The 20862-nt window shown below is 38.2% G+C and overlaps 1 protein-coding gene across 2 annotated transcripts in view; it reads right to left on the bottom strand.

Annotated features, from left to right (window-relative positions):
• Positions 1–20862, bottom strand: part of PDE10A (phosphodiesterase 10A) — a 194213-nt gene that overhangs the window by 108650 nt on the left and 64701 nt on the right. For both annotated transcript variants that reach the window (XM_009320752.1, XM_009320750.1), the window contains exon 2: positions 5397–5525. In XM_009320752.1, the coding sequence (XP_009319027.1) occupies positions 5397–5525 (129 nt within the window). The remainder of the gene's footprint in view (positions 1–5396; positions 5526–20862) is intronic.

The raw sequence follows: 20862 nt of genomic DNA, 5'->3' as shown, positions 1-20862 counted from the left end.
ACATGAGCCGACAGTGTGCCCAGGCGGCCAAGAAGGCCAACGGCATCCTGGCCTGTATCAGAAATAGTGTGGCCAGCAGGAGCAGGGAAGTGATAGTGCCCCTGTACTCAGCACTGGTGCGGCCGCCCCTCGAATACTGTGTTCAGTTTTGGGCCCCTCACTACAAGAAGGATGTTGAGATGTTGGAACGTGTCCAGAGAAGGGCAACGAGGCTGGTGAGGGGTCTGGAGAACAAGCCTTATGAGGAGCGGCTGGGGGAGCTGGGGTTGTTTAGCCTGGAGAAAAGGAGGCTGAGGGGAGACCTCATTGCTCTCTACAACTACCTGAAAGGAGGTTGTAGCGAGGTGGGTGTCGGTCTCTTCTCCCAAGTAACTGGCGAAAGGACGAGAGGAAATGGCCTCAAGTTGCGCCAGGGGAGGTTTAGATTGGATGTGAGGAAAAATGTCTTTACTGAAAGAGTGGTTAAACATTGGAACAGGCTGCCCAGGGCAGTGGTTGAGTCACCATCCCTGGAAATATTTAAAAGATGTGTAGACGAGGTGCTTAAGGACATGGTTTAGTGGGCATGGTGGTATTGGGTCGACGGTTGGACTCGATGATCTTGGAGGTCTCTTCCAACCTTAATGATTCTATGATTCTAATGAGAAACACATGAGAAAATCATGCCTTTAAATGACTAATGAAGAACTACATTTTATACTGCAGTCAGCCAGACTGCTTACAGTAATTACATAAAAGTAGCAATGAATACACTCTGATTTATTGTGTAATGATAAATACAAAAGAAGAAAAAGTACTTTGAATGTTCACAAATGTCCTTTAACTGAAACAATCAAATACACTCATTTAATCATTTGCATCATATCAGCAACAGCGTATCTATCGAATAGCACTTATTTAACACTGACAGGAAATTAATGGATACAGGAAAGCACAACAGGAAAAATCAACAGTCCATAAAAGAATATATATAAAATTACTTAAAAAAGTCATTTCCTGTTTCTGTTTAAACAACTCATGTAAGGAAATATCAGAAAATGCTAAATACTTTGGTCACATTATATAATACATTCTCTTCTTGCTTGAATGTACAGCAGGTTACAGCACAGTATTACGTTACGAAGTCCGTAAATGGAAATGTTAGTATCAGGATGGCAATACCTTGGACTTACCCTAAGACATTCAATCCTATTGTTTTTCAAAGCCCGGTAAAAATTATATGATATCTTCTTGAGTACTATACATCCTGAATAAACATTACAGCAATATCACACTAATATTATATTAAGCAATTAATTTTCTAATTTCTTCATTTTTTTTTTAAACGGGTCAATTATGAAATTTTGGGTTCCTGTAAATGCAATAAGACCACTGCACTTAACAGACAGTAAATTCTGACTGTGTATAATCAGTGTCATATTGTGTACTGAATGTACTATTCTATAGACAATTTTCCATTTAAAATTTTTTTTAAAATTGTATTTAAGAATTACTTAACAACAGCATTTGTATAGTAGCAAAGCACCTTAAGTTCCCACTATACATAGCTTTACATGGTTTTGGCAAATATTGCTGGATATTTTGGCAAGTATAAAGCTGTTGTTGATGTGTCCAGATTCAGCAGTAATTAAGCACATGATCATGCACTTTGATAAACATGAGGGCCATCCCCTTAGGGAAGTGATAATTTTGTTCCCACAGAGCAAGAGGTGATATAGGCAGCTTTCCATGTAGAAATTCTGTGTCAGTACAGTTTGTCCTTTCTTCATATACAAAAACGCCATTAAAAAATTAGGAAAGACACCTGTGAAATTCAGTATCAGCAATGTAAAAGATGCACATCTGGCTTATAATCAATGTGCTTAGCCTCTTATTGCTGTGGCGGTGAAGCTTTGAATAATATAATTAAGGTTGGAGTTCGTAAATATTTTTCCAATAAATTTGTTGGGAGATGAGGATTTATCCAGCAGAGCCTAAAACTTCCATAATATTATGGCTCTTGCTACAATCATCCATTACTTTTACTTGAATGATATGGAAGAGGACAAATGGAAGACATCTTGTGAGTTCTGTATTATACCTGGGCATCTGGAAAAGAAAAGATCTCCTTCTGGCAGATTAACTCTTAAAGTCCATTGAAAAAATCTCCTTCTATCAAGATGTACCTTTAAAGAATCTTTAAAGCAAGATCATGTATCTTATTGGTATAACTTACACCAGCACATCAAGTAAGATTAGATATACGAGCAAAGGCACTTTTTACTGTGTCTATATGAAGATGTTTTTCTGATCTATAAACTTCATAAAACATCCCATGAGGCCACAATGCATGAAGTACAGGCCAGACCTCAGACTACAAGTAGTAGGCTTAATCTGTAAACAAGTTTCTTCCATAGCTAACAAGTAAACAACTTTGAAGAACAGTTAAAATGAACCCCAAAATATCTAATCCGTTTCTTTAATCAAGACACCCTCTTACTTGGTTAAATTTTGCTTGCAAAAACCAATCAAAAATACTTTGCCTGAGAAGAAATCCAGTTTGTGCTCCAATTTCATTCAGAGTCCTGCCTAACTCAGCCACGATCTGGGTATGAAAAATTTAAAACTCAAGTGTTAGTTTATTACGAACAGAGTTGTTTGTAAAAGCTGTGAGTAACAATATAAGGCCTGGGTGTGTTTTGAGCATGTATTTTATTGGTAGATAATAGCCAGGATTCAAAAAGTTGCAGCGAGTACCCAAATATCAGTATGAGCAGCATTCCTTCCCAGTGCTACCTTTGCAGGTTTTCTCCAATATACTAAAAAAAAAAAAATAATTAAAAAAAAAAAATATATCTTATAATCCCACATAGATCACCACCAACCTGTCATGAGTGACTTTCAATCTAACATTTATAATTTTGGTTCATTTGAGTCCAAATCAGACATTTCAGTTTGCGTTCATGCTAATGAAATTCAGATAAACTACCGTGGCTGCAGGCCCATTGACTTCTGGCTGAAGAGTCCACACAGCTGGATGCCTGTAAATCAGGCAGGACACAATTTCTGCATATAGGTTAATGACTGTTGTGCGTCACCAACGTGTAAGAGTACAGACACTAAGCCAGAGATCTCAAAACAGCATTTCGCCTGCCTGGCAACTTTCTAATAAAAACAAAGCTTATTTTTCTGTCTGTATCACATTACATGATGTGAACATTTGTAAAGTAGACTACACTAAAGCAAGAGGGATAGAGGGAAAATTATACCCCTATTGATGTAAAATGACTTAGGCTACATATTCACTTTGAGTCACCACAAATCCATGCTGACACCAAAAGAATCAGTTCCATCTTCCCCTCCTTATTTCTCACCGCCACCATTACTCAGGCAGTAGGATCTGTACATACATAACATATACTAAGTAAATCATCTAGCAAGTTTCTTTCCTAAAAATGTTGCTTTCTGACAAATTAAGATGTTTTATTATCAGAGATGTTTTATATGGCTATAGCTTTTATCTTTCTAGAAGAAAATCACAGATAAGGCTAATCAGTATCTGTTTCATTCTATAAACAAAATGCATTTAAATTATTCTTTTTGACTTGGCAAGTGTAGTTTTAAATCTGGTTCTGCTTATTTTTGTCTAAAAATCCAACACTAAGAAAGCCACATGTGCATAACTGCCCTTAGTGTAATAAAAATGGCCACCTTAAAGATGACTGTCAGCAAAAGGGAAGTAGCAGAGAAGGCAGAAAGACCCACTTGACAATAACAGATATAAAGCGGAATGACAATGATAGCATAACTATTGCTTGACATTTTTAATTCAGCAGTTTGGGAAGAGTTAGCCATAAAACAGAAGTTTTAAAGTTTAAGAAAACAATGGACAAATCACACCGTTGCAGCTATTCATGTTAAAGCTTCACTAAGACAATGGTCAGCATTTACTTTGCTTTTGTAGTTGGCTCAAAAAATTTTATGAGCACTTTTGCAAAAATGTATTTTGAGGTCACCCCCCAAAAAAAAAGGGAAGCCTTGAGCAACCAGTAATAAATTCCACTTAGCAATGTAAGATTCTTGAAGCTGAAATGTTCTCCAAAGCATTCATTCAGTTTTAGCATCAAGATCCTTGACCCAGACTACAAACCATATTTCAAACAAGCAATGATTTCTTATAGTGATTGCAAGCACCTTAGAGGAAATCATCATTTTCACAGAAACATAGCTCTTTAAAATAAGTAGTATTTGTTCCTGGTAACATCAAAGTATTTTTTCTCTTCTGTCTACAAAAAGCATTGTCATGACTTCATTCATAACACTGTTTTTCTGATTGCATTTGTGGATTGTAACAATAGCCATCCTGTGGTGCTGCAGTTTGCAAACCACAAAGAAAGTAGTAAACAGGTGGTCTATTGCTACATACTTTTACTCTTCCATTAGGTAACCTCTTTACACCAACTAACATGTACTACCACCATAGTATCAGATATATAGTCACCACCACCAAAAATCTGGCTCGATATAGCCTTTTCTGTCCCTTGCCACTCATTTTCTTTTTCTAGAATTCTGCAGAAAACACTCAGTTATCTTCTAGGAAGTAGCAATAGCCCCTCTATTTAAAATGGAAATTATCACCAGAACTTAAACCCCAAGCACCTTAGAAGTCAGCCACAAGAGCAATGCAAACACAGAGTAAAATCAGTGTTTCTTTCCTCACCTTCTTGGTAATCTCCTCTTTTGCATTTTACCTGATACATTCCAAATCATTGTTAGAATTGCATTAATCTTATGTTTGCACACAACCTCACAAAATTTAAGATCATTACAAAATTTACAATCATTGTCAACCCAGGCCGACTCTTAAGGAACAGTTTTCTGGGTCTAGTAAGTGAGGGAGTATACCTAAAGCAATGTAACAGAAATACCTCCAGAATTCAACACACTGCTTTATAACCTCTGTGTCAATGTTCATATTCAAATTTGACTTAATACATGTTACATGTAGGAACTTTTGAGATGGTATATCCATTATTTTACTGAGGGTTACATCCTGCACATACTGCATAATTTTAATTCAAAACTTACCAATTTTAGATCCAAGATGACCAAACTACGTTCTCAAAGCATACACTAATGTAACAGATATTACGGGTTGGTAGAATAGTATTTGCAACTCAAAATGGGTAAACTGAATCTCCAAAACGAATACCAGTATATTCCAAAATAGAAATGCAAAAAGGCTGAAAATATTAAAAAAAATCGTTAACCTCTTTTGCCTTTCAAAAACTAGTGGAACCTAGACATGAAAATTGTAACAGTAAAGTTTTACCAAATCTAGGTTTCCTTTTTAAATCTAAAACTAGGAACTGGGCTGTTCAAAGCTAAATATTAAATCACAAATAAAAAGGACTTACCTTCCTGTCTGTTATTTTTCCTTTTTAGCCATTTTTCCACAGTTTCCGCACTTACGCTTTCTGACACAAACTCATCCAGTACCTGGGGGTGAAGAGAAAGATAGGCCTTCACTTTTTCATCTGTTAAACCTGAAAGAGAGAATATTAATTGATTACATTATTGGTATGAAATTCCTCATATGAAACAATACCTAGACGCCAGCAACAATTGTTTTAACATGTTGATTGAAGACATGCCTATTTAAAATATCTCCTCCCAGACAGAACAATATCCAGTCAAAAAAATGAGCTGTCATACAGAAAACAGTAGAAGCAAAGCATATCCATGCAAGATACTGTGTACAAAAAGTCCCCTACAGGAGTACACATAAACATTACCTGGGAGAAATTGCCAGGAACGAATTTATGACTATGATTATGACTCTAAAATTACTTATTTCTAAGAAATGCAAGATGATACATTGATAAAGAAACTGGGTGGAAGGAGATAGAAGAAAGTGAACTGGTATTTCTCATAGATCATCAAATTCAGTATTCTCACTGCAAGTGGCAGCAAAAACAACAAAAACTATTATGTAACACCAAAATCAAGCGCAATTTTTAAATACTGGAGTTACTTAAGTAACTTCAGAATTATAAACTGCTATCACATGCATGCTTCCATTGCTTTAGTAATTCAGTTATCAAATAAAAGTAATTGTAGATAAAAGGCCTTTATAATATCTGCAACAAAAAGAAAACTCCAGTACACATTTCGGAAAAAGAAGCAAAATTCAGAATCTCAGATCCCTGACACAATCATAAATAAATTCTCAAATTCATAAAATTACAATCTGATCATACCCTTCACAAATCCCCCAAACAAAACCACTGGCCACAGGGAGGTGAACCCAAGAGTGCCGAGGCTTTCCGAGGGAGGGCAGGAAAAGAAGCACCCCTGTCCCACGAGACTAAGCTCCAGGCTGCCACAAAGGGAGCAGGCACCCCGAGTACAAAAGCCTTAATGAGATCTGAGGGGAAGAGGAATAACCACCGCTGTAATGACTCTAAATACACCTTCTCCTTTTGTGTTGTGTGTATAGAAACGCAATTGTAAATTCTCCACAGAAAGCAGCCTAGGCTCAGCAGAAGAGAAACTCCCCTCCAGACAACACTGACCTCTTTTGGAGAATATTTGTGCTATAAAATAAGATCAATTTTCCTATTTTGTGCTTTGCACAGTATCAGAACATGCTGAAAACAGCTATAGCGTAATTTAAATGCTAGTCAACAACCGTAACTTTTAAGATGTCTTACAAATGTTTACTATGAAAGCCTTCAGGAAGCAATACCAGAACACAAACCAACAACTCCCGCCCGCAGAGCGCCAACCACACATGCCACTCTCCCCACACCAACTGCACCACGTCATTCCCACCACATCAGCCCCCACCAGCCCAAACCTGGTTCAAAATACCCTTTCTCTTAATCCACGTAGGCAGCAGTTCAAGGTGGGTATCAGAGCCTCAAATAACAACATTCCCATTTACAGGCAAGAATCTCCAGATCTGGATCACTTGAACTAAGAGAGCTAAGTGAGCATCCTGATTTTCATTAGTAAAGGAGAAAAGGTTCTTGCTAAAGCAGTAAGAGGAGGAGATGATCAGCAAGTGGGGGGAAAACAAACAAACAAAATCCCACTGCTTTAATTGTTTAACCTTAGGCGATAGTTTGTAAATTTAGATCATAATGCATCTATAAAGAAGTACATGTGCCACATGAATGAAAAGATTTTTCAGCCAATACAGGTATCACCTCACATACTGAAAAATCGACTAATTAACAGAATTTTGTAATTTGCTCAACTAAGAAAAATGTAATACCTTGAAAAAGTCATTCTAATTTCACAGTAATGGAACTTGAGAAGAAAATGTGTCTGGAGAATCATTCATAAAGACTACAGCGTTTTGAAGATTTATCAAAGTTAACCATCAGAAAGTCATCAAAATTCATCTGCCTTTTTAAGTTCTGGATGAAAAATTATCAATACAGGTTTGTCACAAAATGCCTGCTACTTCCACGATGTCTTTAGACTGCAAACAAACACTTTTTGCTTCTAGTAAGAAACTAGGAACTGAAAAGTTTGTAAAATTAGCAACTGAAATACTACAAGGGTTGTGTTTTCTGTGAAAATAACCTTAACTTTCTTATGTGTGCAGTCTGTATTCCTTGACTTCAATGGAAATACTTCCTCAATTCAAACCTTCCTGGGTTGTGTTTTTTGTAATGTACACATCAAAACTCAATAAAATGTCAATTTGAAATAAGACTTCAGTCTACATGTCAGGAGTTTAATTTCCATTCCAGATATACTGCAATTTCAGCAACCTGAGGGTGAAAACTCTGCTTTAACCTTACACGGAAAACTGATTCATGGAGCTGATATAAGAAATCCCACAACAGTCTTTAAAATTACCCTCCTTTATTTCACTAAAGGCATCTGTGCAGATGTGCTTTTTCAATGTCAGATTTGTAGATGGGAGCAAGCAGAACAGGATTTACAACTGCATTTGCAGACTTAAAAAGGAGTAACTTAAATCTATTTTCTACATAGATTAAAGCAGACTTACCGGTCCTCCTAATTGTTAAGTCTACTGTGTCGAAAAATACATGCTACAGCCATACACACAAAACTCACAACCAAAATGAGCAAGAACACTTTGTAACTTCACAAAGTGTAACATTAAGAAAATGCAACATTAATAGAAAGTAGCCTTTTAGAAGCAGCTTAAACATTTTCTGTTTTACGTACATTAGGGCAAAAAAGTGTTGTAAAGAAGCTTGAATGTAAGAGCGTTTTATAGCTGTGCATAAACAATTATTTTATGGCATATATAAAGCCTTCTACATTGTAAGATGTACATAAGAATGAGATTTTTACATAAGAACATGCATAGGTTCAATGATGGACACACTTGCTCTCTTGAACATTCACATGTTCCTGAAAACTTCTGGTACATATATTTTTGTTAAATATTATCAACTTCTCTGTTGAATTGTTGTAATCTTTTAATTCTGAAATATGAAAAAAAAAAAAAACTATTTGAGAATTCAGAGGCACTGATTAATAACATTTGAATCAACAGGACAATAATACTTACACCCAAACTCAGGAACCAAAAGTTTATCATGCCCATCAGGTATCATTTACAGAATTAGAAACAAACAAACAAAACACAAGCCAATGCTGGTTATTAATTTTTCTGTTACTAATGTATTGGTCTTAAGTATTTTGGGCAGTAAACTTTTCCACATGCATCCACATTAGAAATATTTCTCGACTACTCCTTTCTTCTCCCCTTACTACTATTGGACCCGTAGACGAGTAGCGACAGTAGTCTATGTCTACTATTTCCACAGTGCTCTCTACACAACAGGGAGCTTCCCATCACCTCCAGTGATGCCAGGACTTCTCTCATGCTTGTTCATCAATACTTGCGTGACACAAAGTATACACATCAACAGTATCTAACAAAGAAAAAGGTAGTAGTGCACACATTCATAACTGTGTTTGTCTATAGGCTTTCTTGCAAATAGCCCAAACAAAAGCTCCCCTCGCCTCTTTTCATGCATCCCCAGAAAGCATTGGCTCTTGTATCTGGAACCTGTCTGTCCTCCGGCAAAGCTGTGGCGGTTGTCAAGAGGGACCATCACTCAGGAGGGCTGAACTCTGGCCAACAGCCTAGCATGAGCAGGCCAGAAAGCACAGAAAGACCGGAACGACCCTAATTCCTCTGGGAATTAAAGGAGGAATCTGGAATTTGGGTTGAATGTCCATTCATTCCAATTATGCATTAGAGTTTGCCTTCCTGATTCATACATATATCCTGTTTAATTAAAACCACACACACACCCCAAACCGCCTTTCTCCCTTGTATTCTTATTTTAAAGTGATAAACGCACATTTCAGTGCTGATATCATAGACTCATTAAGGTTGGAAAAGACCTCTAAGATCATCGAGTCCAACTGTCAACCCAACACCACCATGCCCACTAAACCATGTCCCTAAGCACCTCATCTACCCGTCTTTTAAATACTTCCAGGGATGGTGACTCAACCACTTCCCTGGGCAGCCTGTTCCAATGTTTAACCACTCTTTCAGTGAAGACATTTTTCCTCGCGTCCAATCTAAACCTCCCCTGGCACAACTTGAGGCCATTTCCTCTCGTCCTTTCGCCAGTTACTTGGGAGAAGAGATCAACACCCACCTCGCTACAGCCTCCTTTCAGGTAGTTGTAGAGAGCAATGAGGTCTCCCCTCAGCCTCCTTTTCTCCAGGCTAAACAACCCCAGTTCCCTCAGCCGCTCCTCAGAAGACTTGTTCTCCAGACCCCTCACCAGCCTCGTTGCCCTTCTCTGGACACGCTCCAGCACCTCAACGTCCTTCTTGTAGCGAGGGGCCCAAAACTGGACACAGTATTTGAGGTGCGGCCTCACCAGTGCCGAGTACAGGGGCACCATCACTTCCCTGCTCCTGCTGGCCACACTATTTCTGATACAGGCCAGGATGCCGTTGGCCTTCTTGGCCGCCTGGGCACACTGCCGGCTCATGTTCAGCCGGCTGTCGACCAACACCCCCAGGTCCTTTTCCGCCCGGCAGCTTTCCAGCCACTCTTCCCCCATCCTGTAGCGCTGCATGGGGTTGTTGTGGCCCAAGTGCAGGACCTGGCACTTTCTGGCGCAACTTGGTATTGCTGTGTTTTATTCACGCATTAATTATTTGTTCTGGATTTGTGATTAAATAATAAGTGATAATAAAAATACCATGCAAAAGGACACATGCGTATCAGATAAGCTCTTCCCTTCTTCACTTCCCTCTGACCAAACTGCAGGCAAAGAAACGGCTCAGGCTGCCCGCCACTTGTGCTAGCTCAGCAGCTCCTCCCTTCCTGCCCAGCACACCTGTTCAGGTTCTCTTTGTAGACCTCAATTTGAAATGTTCTCTTTGGCCATGCCATCTGCTTTTAAAAGCTCATTCATACACACAGAAAACATTAGTCAAGGTTGGTTTGTTTTCATTTTTTCCATTTCTTGGCTATCCCTGTCTGAACAGTAAGTGGAAATACAGCTTTTCAATAAATGCTGGGGTTTATGCAAGTGTTTCACCTTGTTGTGGTTTTTGTGTATCTCATTTATTATAGGGTAGGATGATACAAAATTGTCAAAGTTTGATACAATGCAGAGGGCAGAAGACAGCCTGTCCCCCCAACACCACCCAAGAGGCAATTCCTTGACCAGCAAAAGGCATTTTTACCAGCAGAGGGAACAATCTTTCTGGCAGGACATTCATTCTGGGACGTTAGGAGCGGGAAGGGTGAATCAAACGATAGAAAAGAAAAAATTGTATTTACTTATAGTATTTCTACAAACTGATGTATCGGTGCACTCTACCAAATAAACAATAGCCCTGGTTTTCCACTTTGCATATGCCTGACGCTCAAACTGTTCACCTAATTTGGGGCATAGCTCATGCTATCATAGACTATCAAAATTTTGGTTTCGTGTTTTGTGGTTGGGGTTTGGTTTTTTTGGTGGTGGTGTTTGTAGTTTGTTCTTTTAAATAACTCCTTGGCTTTCAATTGAGCATGTGTAAGAGTGTTTTGGGGTTGGGTTTTTTTTTTCCCCTTCACAAATAGCGAATAGGAATAATTATACACGTACATTCTGAACCGCCATAAGAAACTATCTTTTCTTTCTATTTATTTCAACAGTGTACCAGGACTAGATCATTCGGGCTTCAAAAGCATAACTAGGACTTCGACTGTTTTTGTTAGTACTTATACTAAAAGCCAAATGAAAACAAAGACCCCAGCACCACCACCATCACCTTCCAATATACCTGTATTTCTGTGTCCCATACAAAGCCAATGAGAGTACTGCAGGCTGCTTGATTTAGTGATTGCCTGGCCTGCTCAAGCCTGGATTCCCCTTTTCATCTACCAGTAAAGCTTTCATTTCAACAACTCCAACATTTCATTAGTGATAACGTCAGGTAGAACCCTAAAAGAGATCAACTAAATTCACAGAGCAATCTCCCACTGTCCAGCGTAAGTAAACCAACAGCTTCATAAGTCAAAAAGAATATCTGTAGCACTAAAAAAAATACTGATTAAGATGAGAGAAAATTAGGGAACTTGCATTTCAGCTGGGCTTACTATGCAAGCAGATCATTTTACAGGTACTGGCACAAATATTTTTCAAGAAGCCTCATGTGAGTGAAAACAGTTCCCAAATGAAATGTGTATTTGAATGACCAATAAAGAATAAAGCATAACAGCAGACAGAGCTTATGGAATAGGAAGATTCATGTAATAAATGTGTTCATGTTCACCCTGTTGATTATCACAATCCTCATAATGTCTACCTTAGGGTTTAGGAGAGACAGAAACTGTAAACACTGTCACAGTCTTATATGCTGCTGTCCTCTTAAGATGACAGCGAAATACTCTTTGGAAAATAACTGGATATCAACACTTGAAAAAAAAAACAGTATAAAACACCGTTACTTCTATCTAAAGGATGAAACTGCTTTTTGAGCAGATGTGACAACGTATACCAAACTCAGAATCTTAGAAGCTCACTGTACTCGTTTAAATTGTAATGGTACTGCAAGGCAACATTGTAGGTTTGTCTACACCAGTAAACTGAATACATCTAGGGCTCTTCACTGACCTGAAACCAAGCGGCTTGTAACCTCCTCCGTCCTTAATATTAAGCTCTCTTGACCTCCAACAATGAAGATGAGGGAAAACTGGAACGGGAATACATGCTGATTGCCTGCCGGAAACCATCCCCGGTCTGACCCTACGCCAGAGCAATGCCCGGGATCTGCGTGGGACATCGCTAGCTGGCTTCGGCCAATGTGCTGCCAAGAACCATTCTAACAATGTAACAGCATAGACAAAAGAAAATCCAGTACATAAGAATGCTCCTTTGCACTGTTTGTTTACTATCCCAGATATAGCATAGCTGGATTCAAAAATAAACTAAGAAACAAAACCTCCTTCAAACATCAATTATCAGTAATTACTCCTTGCCTTTGAGCCAGTCTCCAACAGCCTTTTAAAAAAAAAAAGCCAAAAATCACTTGAAAATTATATTTTTGCTTTCAGCTTTTTATGCTGCCTAAAATATTTAAAACATTTCTCAGATAACCTGTGTAGTACTGAATCGATTAATGGCTCCACTCTCTGACTCTTAATCCATGTCATACTGCACTCTCCTCTGAGAACAGCTTCACTGAGCTCAGTAAAAAGTAGAACTGACTGTGAATGAGCTGAAAGAATTGAAGCCTAGAGCTATGTTTAAAAATCTGCTCCATTTAGCAACATGAGTCAGTCACATCATTAGCAATTCTTGCCACTTTTTCATTAGTGTTATGATATTTGGTCTTTTTCTAAAACCACTAACTCCATCAAATCTCATGATTAGGCAAGAATTTTAGTTTTCATCTAAAGTTTCTGGTTCCCAGGCTGGGGGGCGTGCAGGAAGGCAGGGGAGAATGGGTAAAAATTGATGAGCCAGCCTAACACTTATCGAGGCTCAGCATTTTATCCTAGAACAGCTACACTCTGAAAGACTGCAGTCATTGCTTTCCTCAAAACCCTCACAACAGTGTTTGATGCATATGACATACCTTTCCCCCAGTCAGACAGGATCCAATGCTTTGAAAACACATTGTGAGGGTATACGTTGGTCAATATAAGAAATCGGATAGATTTTATGTATCGAGAAAGCTTTTATTAACAAAGATGAAAGGAAATAACTATAAATGTTGTAAATGTTGCATCTGTTAACATTTAAAAAAATAAAAAAGAATATTAAAAAAAAAAGAAACCAAACAAAAAACCCCACAAATCGGCTGGTTTGGTTTAATAAACATTTCTTCCCTGAAATTAGAGGGGCCACAGAGTCACAGCAAATATGGGCAAAGCCATAATTTCTCCAAGTAACAAACAATATATTGTGCCACATAAAAAATCTGCAAGTCAAGGAAGAAAAAAAAAAAAAATCAAATCATGATGATAAACACTTTCCAGATAAGGTATTATCTGCAACAGAAAACAATCTTACCTTAACTACAAGTAAAAAAATGTATAATATTAAAATAAATCTTCTCATCTGGAATATCAAAATGATGAAGAGAGATGTGTAACACTTCCTCAAAATCAGCACTTGAAAATAAATGTCATACTTGTACAAAAAAAGAAGCCTTAAAAATATCTGAAAGTAATCCAGAAAAGCTAATTTGAACACAACTTTGCCCGTGTTCTCCTTTATTTAAAGCTCTCTTGCCCCATCTCTTTCTTACACAAAGATCACCTCTCTGTATCTTTCTACAGAACCTTATAAATGATATTTGTAGTTATTCTCAAAAGCATTCAAGGCATGTGTGTACATTGCTTCATTTGGATTAAGCATTAATCCCATTAAATCAATCCCTTCTTTGTTCAAAGCATCAGGATTCAAAACCACAGGCACAGTCAGTTTTGGAATATCCTTTTCAAGTCAGACTTTTTATCTTAATCCATTTAAGTATACAGGAATGTAATGCAACCAAGTGCCCAAACTCTGTGAAACCTCACATTACTGGTCTGGCAAAAAGTATAATCACTAACAAGAAGCAATTGGAACGGTCAAACCTCTTCTTCATTTCTCTTTTCTTGAAAAATTAATTCACAAACTCATCTGTGAGCAGCTCCATTCACCATTTTTGCCCCTCCTCCTCCAACTCCCGCCTGCACTGCTAGAAGAAAAACAATACACAGCTCCGGCGTTCACAGTATTAGCAGTGAAAAACAATAATGCGGTACCCAAAAAGACTACACTGTCGATTCTGGCATTTAAAAAGGCCATACGTTTGTTTCACGTATAATAAATTTTATTATTAAACATTTCAAATCTTCACATAAAGATGAATGCTTAATTACGCCAGCCTCCAGTCACTGCATAAAACTGCAAGGTCTATATATATTTAGATCACAGTTGCACCCACAATCAAGTGCAGTCACTCGTGCAGTGGCTACAGCAGCCAGCAGTACATGATGCAACATTTCAGCCAGGACACCAGCAGCACTGCTTACGTTTTAGAGAGAGAAAATAAAGACCAGCAGAGCTGGAATGCATTTGTACAGAAAGAATACCAATAACCACCTCATCCTGTACCCTGTAATTCAAATCCCTTATTCCTGATGAAAAAGCCATGGATGTATCTGCATCTGAACAAGCCAGACACTGAACAACACATGGACATAAGTGCCTTTAGTTTCCACCAACTTCCACGGTGTTTTTTCTGATATTACCAGCATCTGGCAAGCTTGAGCCCTAGACATCAACAGATACTCAGCCAGTTGTGTCTCCCAAAATCTAGCACTCAAGAACTGCATAGTTCTGTCAGCTGTGAGCAGTTTCGGTATTAAGTTAAAAAGCCAAAAGCCACGTAAGAGTATTTATGAAAGCAGTTTTCATCAGCTAGAGGTAAAAGGCCTACAATATTTCCACAGGAATCATACATATGCTTAACGGGATGAATGAGTGTTCCTAATTTGAATAATCATTTTTCATAGGGTATCAATACACACTTTAAATTGTCTGAATGGCATAATCCTGCACAGCGCGTATAGTGTTACGCTTAATACTATCCATTATTTGATGTATGGGGCTTTTTAAAACTCCGAATGTTACTTTCCTGGTTTGAGAGTAGCTTCTCTCCAGTTCTAATTAGCACTTTGGAGTAACTCTGAGGGGTCTGTAACAAGCTTTATTCTCCTTCCAGGAGCGTGATGGGACCAGATTTGGGGATTTAATTAACACTCAGCAAATAGCTAAGAAAAGGAATACAGAAATGCTTTAGGAGTGGCAAATTGTAATCTAATTTATTTCAAATCTTTGCTTGAAAAGAAAGCTACATACGATCTCAAGGTTACTGACAAAAACAATTATCAACATACTTAAAAATAATGCATCACACTAAAGCAAGCAAAACTGTATCTGTAAACATTAAGGAACATCTCAGTATGACTTATAGTTTTTTGCTCTTTTTTATTCTCTTGTACAGACACACAGCTAGGGTACCTTGTCTCCTGCCCAAAATATACCTGACCAGTGATACTCAATTTAACAGTGACAAGTACCGAAATACAGTTCATTTGTAACTCATTATGAAAAATGTCAAGTCACTCAGGACTTGCCCGTACCTAATCCCTGGGAAGATCATATGCAGCTGTAAATTAAACTAATTAAAATCTAACAATTATACAAGGTAAGAATGCCCTAACTCTTCCCTTGAATACAGGTATTGGGACAAAGTTCTTGGTATACGAGTTCTCTGATAAAACCTTCTGGCTGATGTAATGTCTTCCTCCCACCTGATTCCTGAGTAGCTCCCTATTTGAGTCAACTCTTCCAGCTCAAGAGTAGTCCCATTGTCTTTATTACCAAAGTTTTACTGCTGATTTTTTTCAAATGAACTCCCATTAATAAAGTTCTATAAATCCTTTATAATATACTTACCAATATAAACTCATAGTGCTGTTCCTTAAAATGCTACTTAACTTATTCCACAAACAAGATCCTGTATGATGAAACCTCCTTTGAAGGGTACCACGTGCCTGTGCCAAGTCTTACCCTGTTACTTTACTAAATAGGATATAGAGAATGTTCTTCCTTTTGAAAGGAGCATCCCACTTCTTCTTAACACTTACATTAGTAGACATCTTAGAACAGTTTCCCAGGGCACAGGACTCTTCTTAAATAACAACTACACACAGTCAAATAACATGCTACTTACCAACAAGTCTGGACACCTGAGTGTTCTCTACTTTGGTAGTATTAGGACCATATCTGCAGCACCACAGATAAGGATTTGTCATTCTTTTTTAATCCCCTCCAACCTTACAGTCTTAGGAGGCTTAAAGAGAAATACAGTCAACATCCTTTAAAAAATGAGAAGGTACAAAACCCAGAGAAATCTGTCACTAAAAAGCTCTGTTAAGAAGAAACTTAACACGGCTGCATCCAGAAAGGTTTGATCTGGTTCATGGGAAGCAAGCTCTTTGAAAACAAACCACGCTAGTCCAACATTTTTCTAGACATCATGGCTAAAAAAAAACGTATTAAAAAATACATGTCTGTTAGTTTAAATTATGTATTTTGCAGATTCTGTAACTGTACTGTGCACAAGCCTGCTGAGTATATGAATGGAAAACTTCAGAGAGGATGCAAGGACCAGGCTGCAAGGTACTATACTTACCTGATCTAAAGCTAAGCCACGATGTTTACAGGTTCATTTGTTTTAGGACTGACAGAAACCACTGTCAAGATCCTGACCTACTGATTAAGACAAAGAGTGTCACCTGCTAGCTGTATATTAAGCCTAATAAATTGAAAACTGAACTAGTGCATATCTTTTAAAAAAAGACATATGATTTTAAATAAAATTCTCAAGCTGTAGAAGACTTCAGCATGTTTCCCAGTTAATCTCTTCAGGTTACTAGGGTACTAAATGGGTGTACCTATTAAAAAAAAAAAAAAAAATCATATTCTAATTCCAGTATCAACTTTTCTTATTTCAGCTTCCAGCAATTAAGTTTTTTTCATATTTTAACTTTTAGCTTTAAAGAGTTTTCAGCATTAGAGATCATCTCTTTGTAAAGGTACCACTAGTCTGAATGAGTAACACCTATCCTCTTTACAAGATGGAACAGACTCGCTTTTCTAAATTATAACACTATATTCTTACAGCATTTCACAATTCCAAAGAGATTTAAATCCAACTATTCATATGCACTATCTTACAGTAGTTTCAGAAAGGTCTCTAACCTAAGTCAAGCACCTTGACCAAATTTCAATACTTACAACTAGAAAAGTTTTTAAAAAAATAAAAGCTTCCAAAGGTCTCAAAAAAATCAGTTTTTGTGACAGAGATTCCAGCTTTATCACTTGAATATTAGAGTGTACAACACAGCTTTCCCTCAACCCCACCAAAAGTGCTACAGCAGATGTTTTAGCAATAAAGTTGAAATACGAAAAGTTAGTACCACATAATTAAATCTTGGAAATTGCTTTTTTACCTTACCTTCCGTATTACTATAAAATATAGATACAAGATGCCTCTTTATACAAAATTAAACTTTGACTGACATTTAAAATAAAAAAACCCTATTTAATTCTTTTGTGGGGAAAAGAAAGCCTACCTTCAGACTAATTAAGCACTGAAAGTAAAGCACTGACTCCACCAAACTGTCAGAAAAAAGTTACAAACTCCAATTTATTTAAAACACAATAAAGGAGAGAATTATTTTCTTTTTCTGCCACCCCTTTTTTTCATCTGTACAAATGAACAGAATGAAAGATGATTTTTCAGAGATGCTCTCTGCTCAATTTTATGGAGATGGATGCAATGATATCTCCGTGTCAGTAAAATATGGCCTAGGAAAAGCAGTATAATTTGACATATTTAAATGAATATGCCACTGAAGTAAAAGAGGTTTGAAGTGATAATTAAATACTGCGTTACATATGCTTGTACATTACAGACAAGGACACATTGTGCAACCCTTACTTGCACTTGTGAACACTTAAAGGAGTAGTCCTACTGACGTCAATGAGACTTACGTGGGTAAGAGCTCACTAACATGTGAAGAGTTGTGCAACAAAGCCCCAAACACATTTCATTCCACACATTGTTTCAAGCTTTGTTCCTCAACCACAAGTTTTTCCTTAATAGCGTTAATCATATTATTTCATTAATGTTATAAAAATATGTGAGAACATACAACTTGTTCAGTGGTATCTGACGTTGCCCAGTATTTCAGCTAAATACCGAATCAGAGGACACAAGAATCACAGATTCACCGAGGCTGGCAGGCCCCCCTAGAGATCGTGTGATCCACCCCCTGCTCAGGCAGGGCCAGCTAGAGCGGGTTGCTCAAGGTCCTGTCCCATCGGCTTTTGAGTGTTTCCAAGGATGGAGACTCCACACCCTCTCTGGGCAGCCTGTGCCAGTGTTCAATCACCCTCACAGTGGAAAAAGTGTTTTCCTGTGTTTGGGTGGAAATTCCTGTGTTTCAGTTTGTGCCCGCTGCCTTTTGCCCTGTGGCTGGGCACCGCCAAGAAAAGCCTGGTTCCGTCTATTTTACTTTCCCCCCCATGAGGTACTTACACACGGATAAGATCCCCGCGAGTCGTCTTTTCTCCAGGGTAAACAGTCCCAGTCCCAACCACCTTTATGGCCCTTCACTGGACTCACTCCACTATGTCCATGTCTCTCTTGTACTGAGGAGCACAGAACTGGACCCAGCACTCCAGATGTGTCTCACCAGGGCTGGGTAGAGGGGCACGATCACCCCTCTCGACCTGCTGGCAACTCTCTTCCTAGTGTAACCCAGGATGCTGTTGGTCTTTGCTGTGAGGGAATGCTGCTTGTGCAGGATCAATAGAAAGGAAATACAGGACCCAATGCTATAAGGATTCCTACTTCCTAGCAGGTGAAATAAATGGAAATACCTTCTACTGACTTGGATGTTGGCACAACAGAATAAAAAACAATATAAAGGGTTGGCTGCTTTTCCACAAACTTTCACTGGTGTGGCAACCGGTGAAATCATGCAATCTCAACTGGCAAGTGTCTTCCATCGATACTATTTTAGACAAGAACTCAAATAATCTATTTGTTACTATTTTAACGTTTTCTTGTCGGCAACCACAGTAAAACAAAGACACAGTGTTTCAGTCGGGCCCCTAGTTTTTATTATAAAGCTTAAGCAAATGCCACAGAATTCAAGGCTATTTTCAAAAATTAAAAATGAGCAGCTGCATCTTTTCCCTGTCCTCCTCCCCCTCATCATCTCCCCACCCTCTTTTGTTTGTTTTGGAGACAGTGTAGCTCACTAACATGTGTTCACCTCCAAAAAGCAAAGCATCTTTAGACAAAAAAAAAAAGGGGGGGGGGGGGGGAGGAAGAAGAAGAGTTGGAAAGAGCAGAAGTGAAAAGGAAAAGGAAAACAGGAGAGATTGAAACTGAGAACTTGTGTTTGTATAGGACTCAGGAAACACCTTAAAATAACCATTTCGGTCTGCATTCCCGCATTCGCAGGATGCATGTTCTGCATTGTGCCTTTGCTGTAATGATTTATATAAACTTTTCACAGGCAAGGATGATAACGTACTCAATGAGAAAAAAAAATTCTGGCGGAATTGCTTCATCTTTCAATGTAATTCAGCTTTGTAATAACCTGATTTTATCTAAAGCCTACTTGAACTTGGCCACTGGCTACATTCAGAAAACACTTTAAAACTATAAAGATGTCCATATAAGACAGACGCTCTAATACAGGAACTCAAGGCACATTTCCACAGGGCTGGTCAGAAATTTTCACTTTAGTGTGTTACAGTCCTGGGGGCTGAGATTCTGATTTCTGTCCAGCACACTGACTGGCAAAAACAGTTCTCATGAGACTGCAATAGGCCTATTACAATATAATGACAAAACAAAAATTCTAAAAACATACCTAAAAATCACATTGAGAGCACATAAACAGACTAATCCACTGCCAAAACTAGCCAGTTAAAAGCTGTATCATAAAATATCCAATAGGAGAACTAAACAAAAGAACTTCAAAAATTTCATATTAGGCAAAATAAAGAGATTTAACAAATAGGTAGCTTTCAACATTTTTAAACTCCTTCAGATTCACTCCAGGAAAGCCTCCAAGACTGCAGCTCCTGTAGGCTGGAGAATATGGATTTTAATACTATTCAATTTAACTGACAGTGACATGAAAGACCTGGAGAAAAACCCAGTGCACCCAGGATAACTAAAAAGGGACTCCGTGTTGTATTGCAAGAAAAATGGCACCAGGAGGTCTCTCAAGGATATAGTATCAATGATAAAAAGCAGTCATAACTGACAGTAAGTTACTGTTTCTCCTTTAGTACCACTGTTGCATTATTTTACAGAGTAATGGCTTAGTAATTTTGTGAACAGCATTTTTGGAGACTTAACAGTGCTGGCGCTTTGTTCATGTTACTTCACGAGCTAACGAACATACCTGACAGTCAAACTCATGAGAGTTCCCCGGCATGCCTTTCCAGCAAACAAGCAATCCTGTATTGCTTATGTTCAAATGACAGTGACACACATACTGTAACTTCACTGCAAGATATCCAAGCATACTGAGGTCAGTAAACATAAAATATTTTCATAAGTAAATTGAGTGCACTTAGCATGACAGCAGCTGAGGAAATCTTAATCCATATGTATTTTTAATTGGGGAGGGGGCAGAGAGTAGTAAAAGGAATGAAGAAAGAGGCAAGCAAAGAGCTAATGAAAAATGCATCGACTCAAAGTTCTTAGGCACAGTCGTCTTCTCTTGTGATAGGCAGGCTCAAGAAACGCTGGATATGTTATCAGCAGGCAAAGGTCACA

The sequence above is a fragment of the Pygoscelis adeliae genome, unplaced genomic scaffold, assembly GCF_000699105.1.
Source record: "Pygoscelis adeliae isolate BGI_AS28 unplaced genomic scaffold, ASM69910v1 Scaffold33, whole genome shotgun sequence".
NCBI classification, from domain to species: Eukaryota; Metazoa; Chordata; class Aves; order Sphenisciformes; family Spheniscidae; genus Pygoscelis; species Pygoscelis adeliae.
Note: the sequence above shows the minus strand (reverse complement) of the source record. Positions and strands in the feature narration are given on the sequence as shown.